This window comes from Lutra lutra, chromosome 7 (genome assembly GCF_902655055.1).
Source record: "Lutra lutra chromosome 7, mLutLut1.2, whole genome shotgun sequence".
NCBI classification, from domain to species: Eukaryota; Metazoa; Chordata; class Mammalia; order Carnivora; family Mustelidae; genus Lutra; species Lutra lutra.
In genome coordinates this window covers 55,490,848-55,516,182 of record NC_062284.1, presented here as the reverse complement: position 1 = coordinate 55,516,182, position 25,335 = coordinate 55,490,848, and the positions used below count along the sequence as shown (strand labels likewise).

At 36.5% G+C, this 25,335-nt stretch overlaps 1 protein-coding gene across 4 annotated transcripts in view; it reads left to right on the top strand.

Annotated features, from left to right (window-relative positions):
* The first annotated feature begins 4,631 nt into the window (after positions 1-4,631).
* Positions 4,632-25,335, top strand: part of DPH6 (diphthamine biosynthesis 6) — a 183,380-nt gene continuing 162,676 nt past the window's right edge. For 2 of the 4 annotated variants that reach the window (XM_047737960.1, XM_047737959.1), the window contains exons 1-3: positions 4,635-4,780; positions 8,540-8,634; positions 21,492-21,685. In XM_047737960.1, the coding sequence (XP_047593916.1) occupies positions 4,758-4,780; positions 8,540-8,634; positions 21,492-21,685 (312 nt within the window). In that variant the 5' untranslated portion in view covers positions 4,635-4,757. Of the gene's footprint in view, positions 4,781-4,823; positions 5,325-8,539; positions 8,635-21,491; positions 21,686-25,335 lie in introns of those variants that run through there. The other 2 variants (XM_047737962.1, XM_047737961.1) reach the window with 2 other exon arrangements.

The window sequence follows — 25,335 nt, the reverse complement described above, 5'->3', positions numbered from 1 at the left end:
CTCTCAGGCCTGCAATATTTAATAGTGATTTCATACAATATATTGAATCGCATAATACAACAATTTGTGTCTTTTGGAAAAAGGGGTGGTCAGCTTGGAAGCATAGAAAAAAGGTGATTCAGGAGGTGAGTGATAGCATTGTCCTTCCAAACATATCTTGGAAATAGCATATTTTTGCCAAAAAACCAGCTGACCATTTCAATGGCAGGTATAGTATAGAGGTTAAGAGCATAGACTTCAGAGCTAGACTGCCTGGGTTGGAATTCTGTTTCTTCCACTTACTATCTGCTGGACTTTGGGCGTGCTATGGACTGATGTCAAGGACCTAAACCTAAGTATGATGGTATTTAGCTAGGGCCTGTCGGAGGTAATTAGGTCATGACATTGGACCCTCATGAATGGGATTAGTACTTACAAGAGGAGACTCTCTCCACCCTGTAAGGATGTAGTAGTCTGCAAACCAGAAAGAGAGCTCTCCCCAGAACCTGATCATGCTGGTATTCTGACCATGGACTTCCCAGCCTCCAGAATTCCAAGAAATAAATGTCTGTTGTTTGAGCCACTGGGTTATGGTATTTTTTTTAAGGAAGCCTAAACTGACTAAGATAGGCAGGTTATTTAAAAGCTTTCTACTGAGTTTCCTCATCTGTAAGAGGAATAACGATGTATCCTACTTTATTTGTTTGGTGCGATATTTAAATGAATCACTCTACATAAAACACTTAGAAGAGGGTCTGGTCCATGTAAGTTGCCATTATTAACATAGATGGATCAGATACTCATATAATGATACCCTTAAATATACGTTGCAAATAATTACTCAATTCCTTTTTTTCCTAAATTCTTACCAAGCAAACTTCCAATGGCTTCCTACAAATTGCATGACTTCAGGGAGTTATACAGACTTAAAACATAAATCCTCTCAAGATCTCTGAGATAACTACCTATAGAATTTTTGATTTGGTTATCTGGGTCTTTATCAATCAGTACATCACTGCCATATGCTGCCAAGGAAGCAGAATTCAAGGACAGCTTGCAACTTTTTATTACCAGCAACAGTGTTTGGGTAAGGAGAATTTCTCATAAGTAAACTGTCAAGGGACTGAAATTATTTTGAGTTTGATTTTCTATTCACCTTTTTTGTTGGCTCTACAAACTAATCCATGGTCTTTCATACGTTAAGAGTTTGAGACTACAGGAAGTGAGCTCACAATGCCATAAAAATGTGAATCATGGGTAAATCGTTTCAGTATATTATAAAAGGAATTACTTTATACTGATATAAAATCTATTAACTTGTTGACATTGACTAGGCTGCAGTAACTTTTACACTATCCATATAGAACGCTATGCATCTAAAGGCTTGCTAAGCCAACTTTTCTTGAAATTTGAGCAAACTACTTATAGGCAAGTGGATATTACTAATTAAATATAAGTTTTCCCTATTAACTTAGGAGTCCTCTTAAAAACACTTGTCAGGATTCAGTATTAGTTTGCTACTACGTTTACAGTGAATATATTTGTTTTGATGTAAATTAAAGCATTTCTTTAAAATACTCTTATTTATTATTCAGATTTTTATAAATTCAGATTGACCCTTCTTCAAATACTATTCTAAGAGTGAACCCTTCTTTCTACATTTCCTACTCCAACAGTACACAATGTGAAACACGTAGTATAAACATTCCTGTTCCTCATCATGTGATGCTGTGAAAGTCATTTGGATCAGTGTGGCAACCATGGAGGTGACCCACTCAGATATCCCTTCAAAACACCTGCCGTAGGAAACACAGATGACTGACACCTTTCAACTGCCACACTTTTGGATCCACTGTGGAGTTCATAGCATACCATGCCTCCCCCAGACTATGATTGAACACAAAACGGATACTAACTGGCTTTTCTGGTCTGCAATGCCTCTGCTAGCAGTGCTAAGTCTACCAGCACAGAGTCCCACCTAGCACAGCTTTCATAAAAAATACCCAGAATTATGTAATTCTCATGTAGAGAATGAAGTACAGGAGTGGGTCCATACCCATGAGATCTTATTGTTATATCATATGTGGTATTATTTACATGAAACTGTCCTCCGGAAAGGCCTACTGACGTAACAGCTAAATCAGCGCTCAAAGACAATACTCAACAATGACAGTGCACGATCCCTCAGGATATAGTATAGGCACTAAATCAAAGATCTCTATATGGCACTGTGTTTCCAATAGGAAAAATATATGGATCTGGGAACCAAGGGATGAAATCAAGAATGGTCTCCTTTATAGTCACTCCCAATGACCCACAGGGGAACATTGTGTTTCTCCTCCCACAACTCTGAGTGACCAGAGTTAGAAGTCCCATTCTTCAAAGTTTTCTTTCTTGCCAGGCAGCACGATAGTGATCTATTGAAATATAAGATATTTAGTAGTAGGGCACTTATAACCTTTTGCACCCAGGGGCCAGCATCCAAGGATAATTGACTCTTATTAGCCAGAGAGATGGGGCTGCTTTCACACAGTAGAGACAAGGAAGAATACATGTGGAGCCTGGGTGATCTACTTGGGTGCTTCTTGGTATCCCCTTGGCCAGTGGTAACTGTGAATGGACACATGCAACAACCCCAGACTAAGAAGGGTGTGATGACTATGGTCTACTACAACCCCTTAGGAATGAATGTTTAGGTCATTATCACCTTTATTCCTCAATTCCCTTTCTCTGATAATAAGAATATATTCTATATCACAGGTACAGAGAGGAGACCTTCCACAGGGGAGTTTTACTCCCCCCTTTTAGGAATAAAAAGGAGGGTCAGAGTGCCCTTCCTGCATCTACTATTTCTTGAGTGCCTTTAATGTAAAATAATCAGTATGCTGAAGTAGCATATTTTGGGATAACATGCTCTGAACTCCTCCTGTCTTGTTACCTTTGTTTGTAGGGTCTAATTGTTCCTGCTGCTCATTTCTGCCCATCTTTCAAATCCTGTCCTCATTCTAGTATTTACCCTGTTGGGTTCAACTCATGGGGTTCTTGCCTTATGCATTACCTAACTTGTTACTCCCAAAATACACCCTCTTGTATTGTGAGTATCTGTTTAATGTGTTTGCCTTATCTCCCCAAAAAGACTACAAACTCTATAAATACTTGCCTCATTTGGTAAATATTGACAAATGCCTAATTTTAAAAATGTATCATTTTAGATGCTGAAACTGGTATGCAGACTGTTACAGCTGTAGTCACTCATACTAAGAGTACAGGAGTTAATGAAAACATTATAGTATAATTAACTGAATGATCGTTATATTCTGGGCATCATTCTAAATTTTTTACATATATTAGTTAATTCATGACTTTGATATCATCCTTCATGGTTTTCTTCCTTTCACATCCCATATGTAATCCATCCAATTCAACTGAATCTATCTTGAAAAGGTCCTGGACTCCTCCTATTTCTCACCAAATTCACTTCCAGGCTCCATCATTTCTCTTCTCATTACTGCATTAGCCTCCTAAGAGGTATATATCCTTAAACAGCATAGCGTAATCTTTTTAAAGTTTTAAGTTATACTTCTGTTCAAGACCCTGTGATGGTCACTGACTTCACACAGAATAAAAGACAAAGTTCTTTGTGGCTTATATGACCCTATGTCATCTTCCTCCTCCCTTGATAGCAAGAACCTCATCTCCCACTGCTCTCTGCCTTGTTTGTTCCCACAACGTCCAGCCTTGTTCTTCCACAAACTCGTAAAAGATCCAGGGCCTTGCCTCTAGCTTTTCCTCCTGCCTGGAGCACACCCCTAGTAATACACAGCTAACTGTCCTTTTTTAAGTTGGCTCAACTCTCACCTTCACAGTAAGTCCCATTTTGCCCTTTATCTACAACTAGCTCTTCCGCCTACTCTGAATCCTCTCTACTTCCTGAATCCTTTTTTTTTTCATAGCACGTATTACTTTTTAATGTACTGTATAAAATTTTTTAACCTGTATGTTGTCTGCTCTATCCACCCTCTATAAACTCCAGGATAGTGAGCCTTGTTTTATTTATGGATGTATCCTAAAGAGCCTCAGTCAGTGCCTGGTACACGAGAGAAATTCAATACATACTTAGCGAATGAATTTGGAAGCTAGATTTTCTTTCTCCAGGGACAGAAAGGCTGTTCCGGAAGGAGCCTTCACTGGCTTCTCAGCTTTTGTATTACGCAAAGCCCCAAATCCCATGGAACTTCAAGGTCAGGGGCATAGCTCCATACACAGGAGATAGAAGATAAAAACAAAAACAAAAAAAAAACACTGAAGGGTACAGTTAGTTTTTTGCAGGTGGCTGAGGAAGGAAAGGCCAACTTCCTCTCCCTCTGCACGTTCAAAGTGTTTCAATTTGCACCACAAGTGACTTTGAATATTCTCCTACCCAAACAAATCCACGGCCACCGCACTAGGGATCGGCGACGCCGACCCTGCCCTTCCCCGAGCAGCTTCAGTGCCCTCACTTAGGTGGTCAGGCCGTGCCTAAACATCATTCTTTTCTGGGCCAGGAGGTCCCTGTCACAGGGACAAGGCGCCGATATGGCGCGTCTTCTCTGGCCAGGCGTCCTGCAGGTAGCCGCAAGGGTCGCCGCGCTGGGCCGCTGACAGGCGGCGAGGCGAACACCCGCGCGAGGCCCCGGGGCGCGTCACGGCGGGCTGCGGCAGCGGCTACCGCTACCCCTAAGGCGGCGACTCCCCGGCTCCCGGCCCCGCCCGCCGCACGCACGCGCACTGATCTCAGCATGAGGGTCGCGGCTCTGATCAGGTAACGCGGCATGGAAGCGGCCTTCCTCCTCCCCTGCCAGCCTGTCTTCTTTTCCTGCTGATTGGTGGGAGCTGCAGCCGGCGCTTTCGGTTGCGCGGAAAAGAGAGTGTTTGTGCGGGAACCGCGTGTCGGGGCATCCAGCGGCTCCTCCCGGTCACAGGAAGAGGCGGAGTTTTCAGGCCATTTGCTTGGCCTGGCGTGTCCCGCCGCCCGGGACTCGCTCTCGTCCTGTCTGCCTGTCCCCGCCTCTCTGTTTTTATCTGGCCCTCAAACTTGGATTCACAGGGGGAACTTTAAAACCCACCCATGTCTGCGTCTCCTGCCAGAACGCTGGTTTCACTACTGTGACATGGCCCAGGGTTGCATTCTTAAAAAGTGTAATGGGCAGTGACCTTTGAGAGCCACGGCTTCACTCAGTCCTCTACAATAGTTCCTTTAGTCTTTCTGCTCGGTCCTTCGGATCCGCCTTTCTCTCCCGAGGCTATTAATAGCTCCAGGCCCCTTCCACTTAAGGCCGCCCCTGTCTCACCTGATTACGACAAAGGTGTGTTTTACCTTGGGCTCAAGTACAGGAGAAGGGTCTCTTCCCTCGGGGTTAAAATGGAATTGTGTTAGTTTTACCCTAGATCTAATTGCTTTTGCTACAGACACCTTAAGTGCTTTTAGATTGACCTATGGTAACATAGTCTATTCCAAAAGAAGTTTGAAATCTATAGTAAAGCGATATATTTAGGTGTCTCAAGTAAGTCCTAAAATAACTAAAGACAGGTCAGTTTAAATGTTTCCATATGCAATCTGTAAGCTGAAGCAAAAGTAAACTTAGTAACATTAAAAAGGGACTGTAGACTGCAGTACTTGAATATTTGATGAGATTTGAAATACGCAACAAACCGTGTTTTCTTTTGTAAGCCCATTGAATATTTCATACACGTTTTTGTTCAAAGTCCTAGTTATTGATACTGGCTAACAATAGTGACCTATTAAGAACTCTTGATGTAACATTTGAATCCTTTCTGTAGTGATTGGAATATTCCAATTTATTTTACTTCAGTGCCATTTTGGGGACTCTATAACGTCAAACTAATTATTGTTATTCAGTAAATTTCTTCCATAAAGTAAGTGATTAAACTCTGACCACTGTGGTCTTCATTTGATCAAATAGACAAGAATAAAAAGTAGTTCAGGAAATGAGTAATTCACATCATATGTAATTTGCCTTAAGTTTAGCTATTGAAGTAAGACATAGCAACTGAAGATTGAGATCTTGGAAGGAAGGATAGAAGATTGCTGTAATCCATTACAGTAAATATTCAGTAATGTGCATATATTACTCTTATAAAAAAGGAAATTACTTAAAAATGGCAATGTTGGAAAATTCTTGCTAGATTGTAAGAAATATATATAAATGTATAAATGTTAGAATGAATGCTGTAAGTTTGAATATATAACAATTTTATATATGAATATGAATGCATACATAATATATACATTTATATGAATATACATTTGAGTATATATGAATTTAAACTTAAATACAGTGGATCTATTTGTAATATATCTTGTGTGTGTGTATGTGTACTAAAATGAGAGATAGAATATGTTTATGTGCTCTAAGGAGTAAGTGAAACCAAGATTCTCACAATATCTTTAGAACATAAAGAACATTGTTCTCCTTATACACAAAAGATTGAATTAGTTTTACAGTTGAATGACAGCTTGAGGACTAGCTAAACCATTCTCTAGTTTTATAATGAAGCATGTACCCAAGCACATTGAGTAACTGCTTAGTATACCAGAGTTGGGAACTAAAATTCCAGTCTTTTATAGGGCTTCTAACCTAACATATGCTTATGTACTTTGTAATATTCTGAATGTGAGTAAGTTACTCAGCATTTCCCAAACCTTTTGTTCTTAAAATCTTTGTTGGACACTAGTGTTCCATAGAACACCGTTTGGAAAAACACTGTGTTTTTTTGGTTGTTTTTTGTTTGTTTGGTTGGTTTTTTCTTTGTTTGTTTGCTTTGTTTTTTAGATTTTCATTTATTTGAGAGAGAGAGAGCAGGAGCAGGGGCAGAGGCAGAAACAGACTCCCAGCTGAGCAGGGAGCCTGATATGCAGCTTGATCCCAATACCGTGGGATCATGACCTGAGTCAGAGGCAGGCAGATGTTTAACTGACTGAGCGACTCAGGTGCACCTGGGAAATACTGTTTTAAAACCATGTTTGAAATTTTAGCACATTTTCAAGTGAATTATAAAGCTGAGTTCTGATTGTAGATGATGCCCTTTATTTTTTTTTTTTTAAGATTTTATTTATTTATTTGACAGAGATCACAGGTAGACAGAGAGGCCGGCAGAGAGAGAGAGAGACAGAGGAGGAAGCAGGCTCCCTGCCGAGCAGAGATCCCGATGTGGGGCTCAATCACAGGACCCTGGGATCATGACCTGAGCTGAAGGCAGAGGCTTTAACCCACTGAGCCACCCAGGTGCCCCAGATGATGTCCTTTAATCTTTAGTATTCTAAAGAATTGTAATTGTGGTTGTATACCTGTTCATCTTTGATGTTCTAAATATTCTAAAGAATTAGCCAAATATTTTTGTCTTGAGAAAAATAGAGCAGTGAAGTTCAAAAAGGGGAGTTGTGGAAGATATAATAATGGAATATCAGAGTCTGAGAAAAGGGAGAATAATGTATAATTTTACTGTGCCTCTAAAGGTCTCCCCATGAGAAGTTCTGGAATGGTAGTTACTGATTTGATGTAGTAGAAGCAGATGAATGTTGGGAACTAAAATATAAGGCAAAAGGACCAGCTTCTAGGACGAACAGTCTCTTTTTAAAAGTTTCTTGGGCTGTGAATATATCTATTTCCTGTAGATATACTTGCAGATTTTAGGCAAAAATTAGAAAGAAAAGGAAGGGGGAGTGGGAAGAGAGGCAATGATAAGAAAGGAAGAAATATGTATAGTGAGAAGCAATAGAGTTTAAACCAAAATAGAGGTTGCCATTGACATAAAGGTCGTCATTCAGCCTTGTTATAGGTGAAACTATTTGTCTTGACTAAGTGATTTGCCCCTGCTTTCAGTAGATTTGGTCCTAGAACTTACAAATTCTTTCAATCTGTTTATTAGCTCTTAAGGCTCAAGCCTTATCCTGCCAGCATATGGATAGTGATGGCTAAAGTACTAATGGTACTGATGTTTAACTTCATCAGTGTATTTTAGCATTTGGTTTTCTATCTCTACAGAATGTGAACCCACCCAGTACATCCAACTTTGTCATTAGATTGGATCTCAAATCTTTAATTTGACCCTTTAGTTGGTGTGGTGGCAAATTGTTAGATTTCTTATAGGAGAACAGAATAGATCTTTTTCTATTTTGCCATAGAGAATTTCATCTAAGGAATATATATAGTAGCTCTTTAGCTAGATTGTAAAATGAAATCATTTTTAAAAAAATTTTCGAAGCCCTTTGTATATAAAGGAAAGCCACTATTATAAACCAAAGAGTTACTGTATTTTGTTGAGAGTGATCTTTGATAATGGCACATAATTTCATAAGCCCTTATGAATAGTAGCCCTAGACATTCAGATTCATTTGCTCAGTTTTCTTATGCGTTGGAAATTACATGTGTTTTTTTGTATCTTAATTGTATAGCAGCCTCTCAAGTATTCAGAAAAGTTGAATATATTTTGATATCTAATGATTCTATGCTTAATAATGGTCAGTAACCTGATATTTATCTTTTTATTTCTTTTTTAGTGGTGGGAAGGATAGCTGTTACAATATGATGCAGTGCATTGCTGCTGGGCATCAGATTGTTGCTTTAGCAAATCTGAGACCAGCTGAAAACCAAGGTAAGTGCATACCTTTAATGGGAAGTTCTCTAAAGGACTAGAACTCCAGCTTCATAATTGCATTCTATTGTGTACAACATGCAAAGACGAAAATAGAACTAATATATATTTAGCATCTAATTAGATGCTAGGTTCTATGCTAAATGTTTTTAATTACATGTCCTAGATCTTCATAAGAACTCCTAGAGAGCTTTATTAGACAAGGATACTGAGACTCACAGTTTTATAAATTTGTCCAAGGTAAATAGCTAGAACAAACTTTCAGAGCTGGGACTTGAACCCTTGAATCTCCTTACTTCAGCGTGTCCTGTTGTTCCTCCATAAAACTCCAAGTGTTTTAACCAACACACAGATAAGTAAGATACAACCTCTAGGAGCTTGAGAAGTAAGACATATATTGATAAATGATCCATCTTAGATGTAAGCTAAACATGTAAGACTTGAGAGAGGCATAAAGCAACACATTTCTGCTTTTTATTTGCCCGTGATAACAAGGACATCCACAGATAATTCACAGACCTCATTTTAGCTGTGTTTCTCAGTTTTCTTCCCCATGAAATTTCCTTTATCAGAAAGTTGGTTTTCCCTGTGTCCTTGTTGGTGTCCAAGTTTCCTCTATGGATAAGGACATGAGTCTAATGGATTAAAAGGCCACCCTAATGATCCCATTTTAACTAATTACATCTGCAGTGAGCCCAGTTCCCAATAAGATCACATTTTGAACTATGGATATTAGGATTCAACCTTCAGTAATTTCTTTTATTTTTTGAGATCTGACTGACACAGCATTATATTAGTTTTAGCTGTACAAGTTAATGATTTGGTATTTGTGTATATTGCAAAATGATTACCACAAGAAGATTAGTTAACATCTATTGCCACATCTGGGTGGTTTTTTTTTCCCCATTTAGAATTTAAAAAAAGAAAAATATACACCAATTTGTGTTTTATACTATTCTATTATACCCATATAACTATAGATATTATCTGTTGAAGTATAATAGGGAGAGATTAACATTTGTCTGACTTTATTTTAACTGCTTCTCCACATGGCTCTTCTAGTAAGATTATCATCCCCTTTACTCAGCTTTCTTCAAGACCATGCTTTTGCTCTATTGTTATTTTAGGATGAATTAAATGAGTAGTATATGTGAAAACACTAATTAGAGTTCCTGGCATGAAGTAAGCATCCAGTAAATTTAGTTGAATCTGAATCTAGCGCTAAATATGTCCCTTTTTTCTTTCTTCCTTCCTTCCTTCCTCAAGGCTGCCAGTCTGTTGAATTTTTGTTTTTATATAATTTTACAGTTGTTGTCTACCTATTTTGTCTTTGATTTTTATCCCCAAATAGATTGCTTTTAAGATTCTTGAGAGGAAGGTCATATCTTCTATGTTTCTTTTCTGTATCTTCTGTGTTTTAATTGCACCTCAGCACTTGGGACAGCTCTGTGCCTCTGGTAGGCATTCACTCCGTTACTGGTGGACAGATGAATAATGATCTAACTAGAATTAGGCCTGGAAGAGCAAGCAGGTATTTCATTCAGATACTTGAATTTTCTTTCCTTCACATTTAAGACCCAAGTAATGCTGAAAGTGATGTGGAAAGACAGAGGTTAGAAATATTTTATAGGAAGAGAAAACGGGTCTTATAGAGAGTCATGGGGAAACACATACTCTAGGATTTTGCACTAGGATTGCAATGATGAATAATAATAGCATTTTAGAAATGTGTGGAAAATGACCTTTTTTTTCTGACTTTTAAATGATAAAGAGAAAACTTTTTGACTAAGGGTGAGTGGGAACATACTGTAACTTCTGTATTATAAAAGAAGAAGCAGAATTTTGTTGTAGACTTACGTTCTATTATCAAAGGGAAAAAAATTCCCTTGCTCCTTGTAGCTAATCAGGCAAGTAGGTTTTTTAAGCTTTCTGTTTGGGAGGTCTTGATATTTAAAAGGCAGAAGTTTGTATAATATATAATACATACAATGATATAATTTCCCTTCCTGGAGTTTCGATCTTGTCTTAAGCTTTTCTACTTGAATTATTATAGTTACTTTGTACTGAATCATTAATGTATAATCTTCCATGTCTCATGGTTCACTGGCAGGATGGGTAAAATGATAAACAAAGTGTATCTCTAAATTATACCTCAGAATGGTGTGGAGACATTTACTTAGAATACTGTTAGTGAGAAAAAATTCAATAGTAAATGGAATTAAAATCTTATGAAGTAAGGGCTGGAAAATCAGCTGAAACTATAGTAATTGTAGTGGAAGAGAAAAGATGGTTGTGGGTTAGTAGATGGAAAGGGTTTAGCTAATCTTGATTTAAAGTCAGCAGGAAGTTGGTGATTATTGAATGTTTCATTGATTGACTTTTTCCCCTGTCCCCCAAACATGTTGCAAAAGAAATCTTAATGAGGAATAACTGGTAGAGAGGACTCCAGTATAAAACTTGTTAGAGTGAATTCATGGCACAGGGTTTTCAATGGGTAGTCTGAAAAGGAATTTATTCCCATCAATGGGGATAATGTGAACTTGTCATAAAATTCACAAAACCATCTCTTTATGTAGTAGGAACTTTTGTGGCATGTTAATTGAGGTGCTTCAGGCAACAGTGGAGCCTTTTGGTTTTATTTGATCTCATACCATTGTTGCAATGTAGGTTCCATTAATACAAGTTAACATTGTGGTTAGGACTAAATGGAGCCTTAAAGGAAAATTGTTTTCTAGGTTTTTGAAGTCAGTAAAATGTTGTTGTTGTTGTTTTAAGATTTATTATTTATCGGAGAGAGAGAGAGGTAAAGAGTGAGAGCACAAGCATATGAGCAGGGGCAGCGGTGAGGGGTTGGGAATTGGGAGAGGGAGAGAGAGAGAATCCCAAGTAGACTCCCCATTGAGCACTGAGTCAGGGGCCTCAAGACTGAGCCTGACAGGAGCTGAAATCAAGAGTTGGATGCTCAACCCACTGAACCATCCAGGCATCCCAGTCAGTAAAATGTTGTAATTATTATGCTGACATCAGGAGGTTTCTTGCTGAGAATCTCAGAGTTCTTTAAATATATAAATTCAGTTGTATCAATATACTTTAAAACTAATACATTTATAGATCCAGTCTAAGTCTGAGATGAGGTTAAGCTGAAAGGTTTTTAGGTGACTTTGGCTATATCTTTACTTCCTACGGTGGCCGGGAATAGACAGTTACAATAATAATGCAAGTATGTGGAAGCCAGTATGATGTATGAACAAACACAAGAAAACATTATGATGTAGGTTCAGACCTGGTGGGCCAAAATGTGATGTCATATGGTGATGGTTTTGATCACAGAAGGGGCCCTTAAAATACAGTTTTTCACCTCTTTTTGTAGATTATCCTTCATACTCACATTCACTAGATATTCTTGGCATATATGCATACATACACGCATCCATACATATAGGTCAAACAAATTGTGACTTTTTTTTTTTTTTACTTACTAACATAGTGTGAACATCTCCCATGTCATTAAGTATTATCCCATCACAGCATTCCCTAGATATCTTCTTTGAAACACAAATACCTGATGCAATGTACTCTTCTACGACGGTTTCAGAGACCACTCATACTCTCCCCTTATTGGAGTACAATAGCCTAGAAAGAATTCAGCAAAGATACCTACTTAACATGGTTGTCTCCATTTTTAATAAAGCTCTTTGATCATGGAATCCTTTTTGCATCCAGTACCTATTAACATCTCATGAGATTCCTACTCTGTAGAACACGCTTTAGAAAATGCTCCTTCTTCATTTGCAACAACATGGGTGGGCTTAGAGGGCATTGTGTTAAGTGAAATAAGTCAGACAGAGATAGACAAATATTATATGATTTCATTTATATGTGGAATTTAAACTGAACAAATGAACAAACACAAGAAAACAGACTTAAATACGGAAAACAGATAGTGGTTGTTGGGGAAGTGGGTGGAGGGAATGGGTGAAATAGATGAATTAGGTTAAGAGATACAGATATATTTATCAGATCGGGTTGTAAAGCACAACATAGGGAATATAGTTAATAATATTATTATAATGTTACATGGTGGCAGATGGTGACTGTGTTTATTGTGGTAAGCACTGAGCAATATATAGAATTGTAGAATCGATATGTTGTACACCTGGAACTAATACAACATTGTATGTGAATTATACATCAATAATAAATTAAAAAAAAGAAAATGCTTTTCTTCAAAATTATATTAATGGTTGTATAGTATTTCATTATGTGAATACACAATAATTTTAGTGTATTGTGAATAATGCTATGATGAATATTTGCAAATAATATTTTGTACATTCATGATTCTTTTTTCTAAAAAGTAAATGTATAAGATCAAAAAGCCTGTTCCAATATATTTTTCAGTTTATTTGTATCATCAAAAAGTCTGATGTAACTCATTTATTTTACCTATATCATTATTTGTGGACTCTTGTGACAACCATGATTGTGTTATTGCTTAGCTTAAGTTATGTTTCTGTACTCATATTTAACTAACAATATTGAATTTCTTTTTCTTTTCTAAGATAGACAATTTTATTTAAAATATATTACAAAACTTATGGCTCCACCTGAGATATGGTAACTTTTTATTATTTTTTATTGGGATAAAATTGGTATATAACATACTAGTTTCAGATGCACAACATAATAATTCAGTATTTGTTTAAACTACAAAGTGATTACCACAGCACATCTGTTTACCATCCATCACCACACAGTTAACCACCTTTACCCATTTTGCCCATCCCCCTTCAATTTCTTTTCCCTCTGATAACCACAAATCTGTTCTCTATATCTATATGATTTTGTTTTTGTTTTTTTCTTTTAAATTCCACATGTGAGTGAAATCATTTGATATTTTTCTTTCTCTATCTGACTTTATTCCACTTAGCATAATGCCCTTGTATGTAGCAGTATATATGCCACATCTTCTATATCCATTTGTCCACTGATGGAAACTTATATTGTTTCTATATCCTGGCAATTGCAAATAATGCTGCAGTGAACATGGGGGTGCATGTATCTTTTTGAAACATTTTTGTTTTCTTTGGATGAATACCCAGAGGTGTAATTGCCGGATCATATGGTAGTGGTAGTTTTAATTTTTTGAGTGATCTCCATACTGTTTTTCCATATTGGCTGTATCAATTTACATTCCCACTGGTAGTGTAGAAGGATTCCCTTTTCTCCACTTCCTCTCCAACACTTGTCGTTTTTTATCTTTTTAATAATTGCCATTCTAGCCAGTATTCAGTGGTCATTGTGGTTTTGATTTGTAATTTTCTCATAATTAGTAATGTTTAACATATTTTCATGTGCCATTTGGTCATCTCTATTCTTCCTTGGAAAAATGTCTGTTTAGATCCTTTGACCATTTTTATTTGGATTGTTTGGGTTGTTTTGTTTTGTTTTGTTTTGCTCTCAAGTTGTATACATTTTTTATATTTTTTGACTATTAGCCTCTTATTGGGTATATGATTTGCAAATATTTTCATCCATTCAGTAGGTTCCTTTTTCATTTTGTTGATAGTTTCTTTTGCTGGATAGAAGCTTTTTAGATTGGTTTGGTCCCATTTGCTAATTTTTGCTTTTGGAGTCAAATCCAAAAATTGAATGCCAAAACCAATGTCAGAGAACCTACCATCTGTGTTTTCTTGTAGAACTATTGTGGTTTCAGGTCTTTCATCTATTTTTAATTCTGATTTGTTCGAGTCTTTAATCTATTTTTAATTCATTTTATATATGATGTATGTAGTTTCATTCTTTTGAAAGTGGCTTTCCAGCTTTCTCAGCACTATTTATTGAAGAGATTATTCCTTCCACAGTGTGTATTCTTGGCTCCTACTTTGTAGTAAAGTAATTTACCATATATTGTGGGTTTATTTATGGGCTCTCTATTCTTTTCCCCTGATCTATGTGTTTGTTTTTATGCCAATACCATATTGTTTTGATTATTATAGCTTTGTAGTACAGTTTGAAGTCAAGGAGCTTGACACCTCCTTGTTTGTTCTTCTTTCTCCAGATTGGCCATTCAGGGTCTTTTTGTGGTTCCATGTAAGTTTTAAAATTATTTGGTCTAGTTCTGTGAAAAATGTCATGGGAATTTTGATAGATATTGCATTGAATCTATAGATTGTTTTGGGTTATGGACATCTTAACAATGTTAATTTTTCCAACCCACAAGCATGGACTATCTTTGCATTTATTTGTGTCCTCGTCAGTTTCTTTCACCAATATTTTATAGTTTTCAGCATGCAGGACTTTTACCTCCTTGGTGAGATTTATTTCTAGGTATTTTATTCTTTCTGATGCAATTGTAAATGGAATTATTTTCTTAATTTCTCTTTGGTGGTTTGTCATTAGTGTATAAAAATGTGACAGACTTCTGTATACTGATTTTGTACTGCAACTTTTCTGAATTCATTCATTAGTTCTAATATTTTTGTGGAGTCTGCAGGGTTTTCTCTATATAGTATCATGTCATCTGCAACTGTGACAGTTCTTCCTAACGTGGACTTTTTTTTTTTTTTTAAGTCTTGCTTAATTGCCGTGTCCAGGGCTTCCAGGACTATGTTGAATAAAAGCAATGAGAGTGGTAGGGTGCCTGGGTGGCTCAGTAAGTTAAGCATCCAACTCTTGGTTTTGGCTCAGAGCATGATCTCATGAGTTGTGGGATCAAACCTTGTGTTGAGCCCTGTGCTCAGTGTGGAGTCTGCTTGAGACTCTGTCTCTGCTCCTCTCTCCACTCACGCTCTCTCTCTCAAATACATAAAATCTTTTTTTAAAAAGTGATGAGAATGGTCTCATCCAATCTTAGAGGAAAAGCTTCCAACTTCTCACCATCGAGTATGATGCTAGCTGTGGTCTTGTCATATATAGCCTTTATTATGTTGAGGTACATTCCCTCTATATCCATTTAGCTGAGAATTTTTATTATAAATGGATGCCAAATTTTGTCAAATGTTTTTTCTGCACTATTGAGGTGATCATATGATTTTTTGCCTTCATTTGCTAATGTGGTGCCTCATGTTAATTAATTTGCAGATGTTAAACCATCTTAGTACTTTGGAGTAAATCTCACTTGATCATAGTGTATGTTCCTTTTAATATATTATTGAATTCAGGATGAGAATTTTGTGTCTATGTTCATTAGGGATATTTGGCTGTTATTTTCTTGTTTTGTGGTATTCTGCTCTGGTTTGTTATCAGTGTAAAGCTGGCCTTGTAAAATGAGTTTGGAAGTATTCTTGAGTTTTTTTGGAGGAGTTTGAGAAGGATAGGTATAAAATCTTTTTTTTAGTTTGGTAGAATTCACCAGTGAAATCATTTGGTCTTAGACTTTTGTTTGTTGTTTTTTGTTTTTGATTCCCGATTCAGTCTCCTTACTAGTTATCAGTCTCTTCAGATTTTCAATTTCTTCATGATTTAGTCTTGGAAGACCATATGTTTCTAAAAACATTCATTTCTTCTACTTTGCCCAATTGGTGTATAATTGTTCTTAGTAACTCCTATGGTCCTTTGTATTTCTGTGGTATCAGTTGTAATGTGTCCTCTTTCATTTCTGATTTTATTTATTCAAAGTCCTCCTATTTTCTTCCTGAATCTAGATGTTTTGTCAATTTTGTTTATCTTTTCCAAGAACCAGCTCTTAATTTCATTGATCTTCTCTTTTGTCTTATTAGTCTCTTCTTCATTTATTTCTGCTATACTCTGTGTTGTTCCCTTACTTCTAACTTTGGGCTTTGTTTATTCTTTTTCTAGTTCCTTAGATGTTAAGTTAAATTGTGTATTTGAGGTTTGTCTTGTTTCTTGAGGGAAGTCTGTATTGCTATGAACTATCCTCTAATAACTGCCTTTGCTGCATCCCATAGATGTTGGATTGTTTTAATTCCATTTTCATTTGTCTCAAGGTATTTTTTGACTTCCGCTTTGATTTCTTTATTGATGCATTAGTTCAGTAGCGTGTTGTTTAATCTCCACATACTTGTGATCTTTCCAGTTATCTTCTGGTAATTGATTTCTAGTTTTCATACCATTGTGGTCAGAGAAGATGCTTGATATTATTTCAGACTTCTTAAGTTTATTGAGTTTTTTTCTGGTCTAACATGAGATCTATTCTGGAGAAAGTTCCATGTGCACTTGAGAAGAATCTGTGTATTCTGCTGCTTTTGGATGGGATGTTCTTTATAAATCTATCAAGTTCATCTGGTCTTGTGTCATTCATTTAAGGCTTATATTTCCTTGTTGATTTTTCTCTCTAGATGATCAATTTATTGCTGTAAGTAGGGGTATTAAAGTTCTCTACTATTATTGTATTACTGTTCATTTCTCCTTTTAGTCCAGTAATAGTCGATCTGGTAATATTTATATAATTAGGTTCTTCATTTACAAATTTTATATCTTTTTGGATTGATCCTTTTATCATTATATGATGCTCTTTATGTTTTATTACTGTCTTTGTTTTAAAGTCTGTTTTGTCAGCTTTATTTCCATTTGCATGGAATATCTTTTCCATTCCCTTTATTTTCTTCTTTTGTGTGTCCTTAATCTAAAGTTAGTCTCTTTTAGGCAAAAGAGATGAGCCTTGTGATTTGCCTTTTTTTTTTTTAAATCTTTCAGTTACACTGTGCCTTTTGATTGAAAAATGTAGTACATTTACATTTAAAGTTATTATTGATAGGTATATAACTTATTGCCATTTTGTTAAGTTTCCTGTCTTTTTTGTAGTTTCTCTCTGTTAATTTCTTTTCTTGCTGTCTTCCCTTGTGGTTTAATGCCTTTTTTTAGCATTATGTTTAGGTTCCTTTCTTATTATCTTTTGTGTATTCACTATAGGTTTTTGGGTTTTGGTTGGCATGAGTTTCATATATACCTAACAGTTTATATTTAGCAGTCTGTTTTATGTTGATAGCAACTTTAATCTGAATGCATTTTAAAAGCTACATTCCCTCCCCTACACTTTATGTTTTTAATATTATATTGGATATCTTTTGGTCTTGTATATCCCTAAACTGACTATTGTAATTATAGTTAATGTTTCTACTTTTGCTCTTCAGCCTTTATGTTGATTTTATAAATGGTTAATTCACTCCCTTTACTATATATTTGCCTTAACCCATTAGATTTTTACTTGCATGTGTGTTCTAGTTATTAGACAGTGCCTTTTCTTTATACCCTAAAGAAGTCCCTTTAAAATTTCTTATAAGGCCAGTTTAATGGTGGTAAATTCCTTTAGTTTTTCTTGTCTGGAAAAATCATTATCTCTCCTTCAATTCTGACTGATAATTTTGCTAGGTAGATTATTGTTGGTTGGAAGTTTTGTTTTGTTTTGCTTTGTTTATTTTGTTTTGTTTTCTTTTCCCTTTCAGCACTTTAAGTATATTTTGATACTATCTTCTGGCCTACAAAGTTTCTGCTGAAAAATCAGCTGATAGTGTTACGGTGGGGAGGGGGTATTCCCTTTGTATGTAACTAGTTTATTTTCTTACCACCCTTTTTTTTTTTTAAGATTTATTTATTTATCTATTTATTTATTTGCCAGAGAGACAGAAACAGCAAGAGAAGGAACACAAGGAAGGGGAGGGGGAGAGGGAGAAGCAGGCTTTCCTCTGAGTAGGGAACCTGCTGCAGGGCTCCATCCAAGGACCCTGGGATCATGACCTGCACTGAAGTCAGACGCTTAAGGACTGAGCCACCCAAGTGCCCCTTCTTACTGATTTTAATATTCTCTCTTTATCTTTACCTTTTGATATTTTAATTATAATGTGTCTTGGTATGCATTTTGGGGGGTTCATCTTATTTGGAACTCCCTTTGCCTTCTGGACTTGGATGTCTGTTTCCTAGGGTTAGGGAAGTTTTTAGCCATTATTTCTTCAATAAGCTTTCTGCTTCTTTCTCTTTTCTCCTTCTGGGACCTCAGTAATATGAACGTTATTACCCTTAATGTTGTCTTATAAGTCATTTTAACTATCTTCACTTATTTTTTTTCTTTTAAAGATTTTTAAATTTATTTATTTGACAGAGAGAGATCAGAAGTAGATGGAGAGAGAGAGAGAGGGAAGCAGGATCTCTGCCGAGCAGAGAACCCGATGCGGGACTTGATCCCAGGACCCTGAGATCATGACCTGAGCCGAAGGCAGCGGCTTAACCCACTGAGCCACCCAGGCGCCCTCATTTTTTTTCTTTTTACTGCTCTTTTTGGGTGAGTTCCATTGCTTTGTCTTGCAGCTCACTGATCACTTTTTCTACTTCTTCTAGTCTGCTATTAAACTCCTGTAGTGTATTTTTCAGTTCAGTTTTTGTATTCTTTAGCTCTGTGATTCTGTTTGGTAGTTTCTTATATTTTCTGTCTCATTGTTGAAGTTTCACTGTGCTCATCCGTTTTTCTTTTGAATTCAGTGAATATCTTTATAAATACTGCTTTGAACTCTTTATCAGGTAAATTATTTAACTCCACTTCATTAAGATGTTTTTCTGATGTTTTTTCTTGTTCTTTCAATTGGAACATATTCCTCTGTTTCTCCATTTTGCTTTACTCTTTGTTTGCTCTATTATTAGATGAAACAGATACCTCTTCTATCTTAAAGGAATGGACTTCTGTAGGAGATGAACCTTGTTGTTCAGCTTTGCCCTAGCTCTTGGTTGTCTCTTAAATTTTTGTGATTGTCTAAATAGACTTATTTATTCTTGATAGGTCCCCATTGTTGAAGGTGTGCCAAGATCTGTCAGTGTTCCAAATAGAGTGATCTTAGTCAAGACCTAGTTTCTGGACACTAGATACTCAGGCAGCAGCTTTTGAAGAATGCAAATATATACATTTCTGTGGGACCACAAGTGTAAACTCTGCTGCCACACCAGGAGATCTGGATGTGTTCTCTGGGCACTAGTTACAAAAAGCAGGGCTTCTGACAAGTGTATAAGCTTCTTTCTGGGAGGTAGCAGTGAGCTGTGGCAAGGCCATGTTGGGGCTCAAAGAAGGCAGGGCTCATCTCCCTACCTGTGGTCCCTGAGAGCACCTCTCTAATCTCTCAATATGTGACTAACATGAAGCCTGTCCCTCAGGTTGAAGCTCCAGGACAAGTAGATGGGCCATTTTCACAGGCAGACTTGAGATGAGTTCAGTCTGCTGTCTGTGCAGTGCTGTGGGTTTGGTAACCTGTGCAGAACTGTCTCTCTGGTTGTGGGGCCCAGAAACAGAAGCCCCTTTGGCTACCGGGTTGTGGTGATTAAGGGGTGTCCCTTGTGTGGACTGTGTTTGGTGGCCAGCTTTAGTCAGGCTGCACGAGAGTGCTGAAGGTGAGCTGTTCATGGTTTTGGTGATGCAGGGAGAAGAGCGCTTGGTGTAGAGCATACTCATGGCTTTATCAAGATGTGGGAGGAGCACTGGGGTAGGACATGCCCACAGCTTTGGCAATGCAGGAAAAGAGCATGGAGGTAGGGCTTACCTGTGGATTTACCAGGGCCAGGAAAGGGCCCTGAGCGTGGGGCATGCCCATAACTTTACCCACATAGGAGAAAAGTATTGGGAACCAGACACCTGTACTTGCCACCAGTATTAGCAAGGTAAAGAGAGATGGAGAGTGGGAAAATGGTGTTCTCCATCTCCAAAGAAAGTCCTCATTTGTCTCTATCCCTTCAGCAGTCACTTTAACATTAGATGAGTCTTCATATAATCCAGTCGTTTCTCAAACTGCTGACTTTGTCCTGGGAGGAGTGAGTCATTGCACAAGCTCCTCAAAATGAGTATCTCAAATCCCTGCAGTCTCCCAGTCCTCCTGGGTGTATGCCCCACGGGTTTTCAAAGCCAGATGTTTTCGGGGCCTTGTCTTTCCTGTTCAGGTCCTACAGGGTTGAAGTGTCAGACTGCATAAACCTTTCACTCCTCAGAGAGAGGCTTCAGTATTGTAAGCTCCCTCCTTGTTGTAGGTCACTGCTGGGTTTGGGGTGAGATCGAGTCTCTGCTTCTGCCACCTTGATGTGGCCCTTTTATCCTTTGTGGAGGGAGCTATTCAGCTAGAATTCACTGGGAATTATTCCATACATAATTATAGTTTTGGTATGTCTGAGGAAGGAGGTGAGTTCAGGGTCTTTTCATGCAGCCATCTTGGACTGCCTCATAATATATATATATATATATATATATATATATATATATATATATTTTTTTTTTAATATTTTACTTATTTATTTGACAGTTAGAGAGGTCACAAGTAGGCAGAGAGGCAGGCAGAGAGAAAGGGAGGAAGCAGGCTCCCTGCTGAGCAGAGATCCCGATGCGGGGCTCGATCCCAAGGCCCTGAGATCGACCTGAGCTGAATGCAGAGGCTTTAACCCACTGAGCCACCCAGGTGTCCCCCCCCATAATTTATATATTTTTGTATGTCTTGTTGAAATACTGAATATAAAATATATCAAGAGCATGTGATTTATTTTTATATGTATTTGTCAAGGTTTTTTTTCCTACAACTCTAGATGACTTTGTAAATAACCTTGAATGATTTGAGAAACATTTATGTAATAAAATCTTAAATCAAATAAACTAATTAAAATTTATTGGCTATATTATTCTCTTTAAACATTTATTTTATGTAGTTTTAAAAATTTATATGTATTTGTAATTAGCAATAGAGATGACTAGAGCTGATGTGAGGTGGATGCAGCTATGGACAAATGTGTAACTCTACCCCTTTATTTCACTTAGTAAATGCAGAGAGATAAATAGTGTAGTAAGTCTCCAAGCAGTAAAACTCAGATGGACTTTCAAATCTTTTTTCTTTTTCACTCTGTTTTACTGATTATTTCTACTTTCATTGTTGCAGTGGGGGCAGATGAACTGGATAGCTACATGTATCAGACAGTGGGTCATCACGCTATTGATTTATATGCAGAAGCAATGGCTCTTCCCCTCTACCGCCGCACCATAAGAGGAAGGAGTGTGGATACAGGACGAGTATATACCAAATGCGAAGGTGATGAGGTCGAAGATCTCTATGAGCTTTTGAAACTTGTTAAGGTATGCCCAGTGACCAATTACATTAACTGAATTACTTAGTAATAAATAATTAACAACTGTTAGTGGCCCAACTATTCTTTGAAAAGGTATTTTATCTTTTTGGATAGAAAAGAAAACTTATTATGCCTTTATATTAAATACTATTTAAAAACAAAACTTTTGTTTTTGTTTGGCATTCAGGATTGTCAGATGATATTTAATTAAGTTTTCCTTAGGATTTTGTAGCTGGTGATCTTTTAATGATTTTTTCTAGGCAAGTACTTATTGAATGTGTACTATGTGTGTGGTATATAGTTCTAGATACTGGAGATGTGTCTCAAGCAATGATCAGATCAGACAAAGCCCTGTTCTGCTGTAGCTTACTTTCCAGTGGAAGCAGACGGACAATAGACAGACAAGCAAATCATACACTTGTTGTATAATGGAGAAGAATGATAAGAAGTGATGACAAGGGGTGGTCAAGCAAGACCTTTCTGGTATGGTGAAATTTAAATAGACCTAATGAAAGCAAGAGACTGAGCCTTGCTTGAATCTAGTAAGAGAGTTATGAATTAAATACTTATGTCCTTCGGCACCTGGGTGGCTCGGTTGGTTAAGTGCCTGCCTTCAGTTCAGGTCATGATCTTGGAGTCCCAGGATCAAGCCCCATATCAGGCTCCCTTCTCAGTGGTGGGTCTGCATCTCCCACTGCTCCTCATCTGCTCATCCTTTCACTCTCTCCCTCTCGCTCAAGTAAATAAAACTCTTGAAAGAAAATAAATAAATAAATAAATAAATGAATACTTAAGCCCCAGTACATAGAGTTTAGCAACCATTATGCATTGATTGTTAATTTTTCTAAACAGAAAATTTAGGAGAGAAAACCTGGGACTCATATATCTAATATATACTATATTCAGTATATGTTAATTCGTGGAGATTATTTTATTCTAAGCCATTATCTTTTCATTCTCATTGATAGTTAACTATTTGACTACATTTTGTATTCTTCTCAATATGAAGTTTTTTCAGTCAGCTATAGTCAGTTCATACAGGGCATATTTAATGAAATAGGGACTTTAAACTAATGTTTCCTGCTTGTCTTAGCATATTTTCGCAAAAGAAAGCAAGATTTCTGTCCTTTCTACCAAGAGGCATTGCATTTTATTTTTCTCATTCTTCATAGAAGCTCAGCTTTTCAGAAGTTATATTATGAACTAATGTCATGAAAATTTGCTGGTGTCAAATAGCTACTTCCGTGTTATACTTAAAATTTGATACTGATCAAAGCTTAACCAATTAAGGATTTTAATTAAGAAAAATATATGAAGCACTTAAATTCTTTCGAAGTTTGCTTAATTAAAATTTATTTCATTTTGTATGTCAGAACATTTTCATTTTTATTTACCCTTTAAAAAAACTGATAGAGAAAATTTTTGGAATAATGCCATAATTTACTGTTTAGTTATAGATAGTATAAGAAATAGATATTTTTCAAAGGAAATTACAGGGAGCTCCTTTCTTTCCTGTGGGAAGATACATATTAATAACAACTATTTTGCTTATCAAACAAGGGAGAAAGGCATAAAAAGTTCGACTTAAATGGTGTTCTCTATATAAATAAGATCTTGACACTGTTCACTTTAAGGTGTGAAATACTGAGGTACAAAGTCTACATTTTTAAAATTTCTTTTTCAGGGTACAAAGATATTGGGTAATAAGTTTTTAGCATAAACCAGTATTACAAAATGGTGGGATTCACATGAGAAGTAATTGGATTGCTTAAAAATCACTGATAACTGATAACTTTGGAGAAGCTATGTGATAATAACAGCCTTCCAAGAAAGGGAAAGATAATAAATTACTAATCAATTTAATTAAAAATGGGCAGATTAGTAGTAATTAAGAAGAAATTTCCCTTTCGATCCATGCTGTCTTTGGAGAAATGGATGCTTTCCCATTATCTTTATAGTAACCGTCAGTTATGACATAAATTAATGCTAATGTTAAATCTTGACAACTGCTTTGGAAGTTCGTACATGATAATTATAACTACAGTTGAAAGAGATGTTATCAAGTTGTCGGGGACTAAATAGTTCCTTCTTTTTCTGTATAGAAATATTAGTTTTACTATAGGATATTTTAAGGACATAAATATTGGAAATATATTGCTTTTATAGAAGATATTGTATAACCAGACTTTTATAGTTAAATCCATTTATGAAGCACTCCTATAAGGATTCCAATAGAGGTCTTACATATTCTAATGAATAATTGAGTAATTATGGAAAAAAATGAATCTAGAAAAGCTATAATTCTTCAAGTTAGTGTTTACTCATTCTAAGAAAAAGATGGAATTGCATTTTTTAATCCTTTGAATATTAATGAGCATTGGAAGCATTTAGATTCATTTTCATTATAAACATTTATTTGTAACAGGTTGCAGTTTTGTGACTTTTGTATGTAAGTCAGTCTTTTGTTCTTGTATCTCTTTTTTCCACAAAATACTAGAGCTAATTTTTGAGTAGGAGATATTTCTTTTTGCAAAGTATGTAATTGACTAATTGCTGAAAAAAAAGTCACAATGACTTGGAAGAATTGGAGTTAAGTTTCCTAACTATTTTGTAGAAGTTTTAAAAACTACTAGAAATGTGGGGCGCCTGGGTTGCTCAGTGGGTTAAAGCCTCTGCCTTCAGCTCAGGTCATGATCCCAGGGTCCTGGGATCCAGCCCCACGTTGGGCTCTCTGCTCAGCAGGGAGCCTGCTTCCCCTCCTCTTTCTCTGCCTGCCTCTCTGTCTACTTGTGAGCTCTCTCTCTGTCAAATAAATAAATAAAATCTTAAAAAAAAATACTAGAAATGTAATAAGCCTTTGTATCTCATAGATGACCAGGTGATTATGACAAGTAGATACATATGTATATTTCAAGGTTACAAGATAACGTGGTTTTCATAAGCTAGGCTTTTTTTCTTTAGAATTTATTTAATATTAAAATTTCTCCATGGTTTTCATCTGGATTAATTTGGCATATAGATAACTTGGATTATTTCCTGGTAATTTTCAAATTCTTTGTGTTTTTAAGTCATAGAATAAATGTAATTGTTACAGAAAGATACATGTAAACACCATATCCCGCTGGAGAATATATTTAAGGATTAACATATTCATTCTTTCTCCAGTGTTTTGGAGGCCCTTCTTACTGTTCCTGATATCTTCCTTTTTCTTGGTTATTCCCTCTCTTCAGTAGAGTCCATCTTTAAGAAACTTCATAGAGAAGGTACTTTGAAATCCTTACATTTTGATAGCGTTCCTTTTCTACCCTCACATTTGATGGATACATTGGTTAAACTTAAAATTTTAGATTGAAAAATAATTTTTCCTTAAACCATTGAAGACACTGCTTCATGGTCTGCTAGCATTTTGCTGATGAGAGATTTGCGGCTGATATGATTTTTGTTCTTTTTAGCTGAGTCTTTTTCCTCCCTGTTAACTTTTATGATTGTGCCTTTATGGTTGGTGTACAGAAATGTCACAACAATGCATTGGATATTGAACATTGCTTCTCCAGGATCCCTTCTAAAGCTTCCTATTGAGTGGCAGCATGTCCCTGTCTTCTTCCCCATAGTGACCATTCAGAGTTGGTATTAATCCAGGGGAAAGCCAGTCACAAT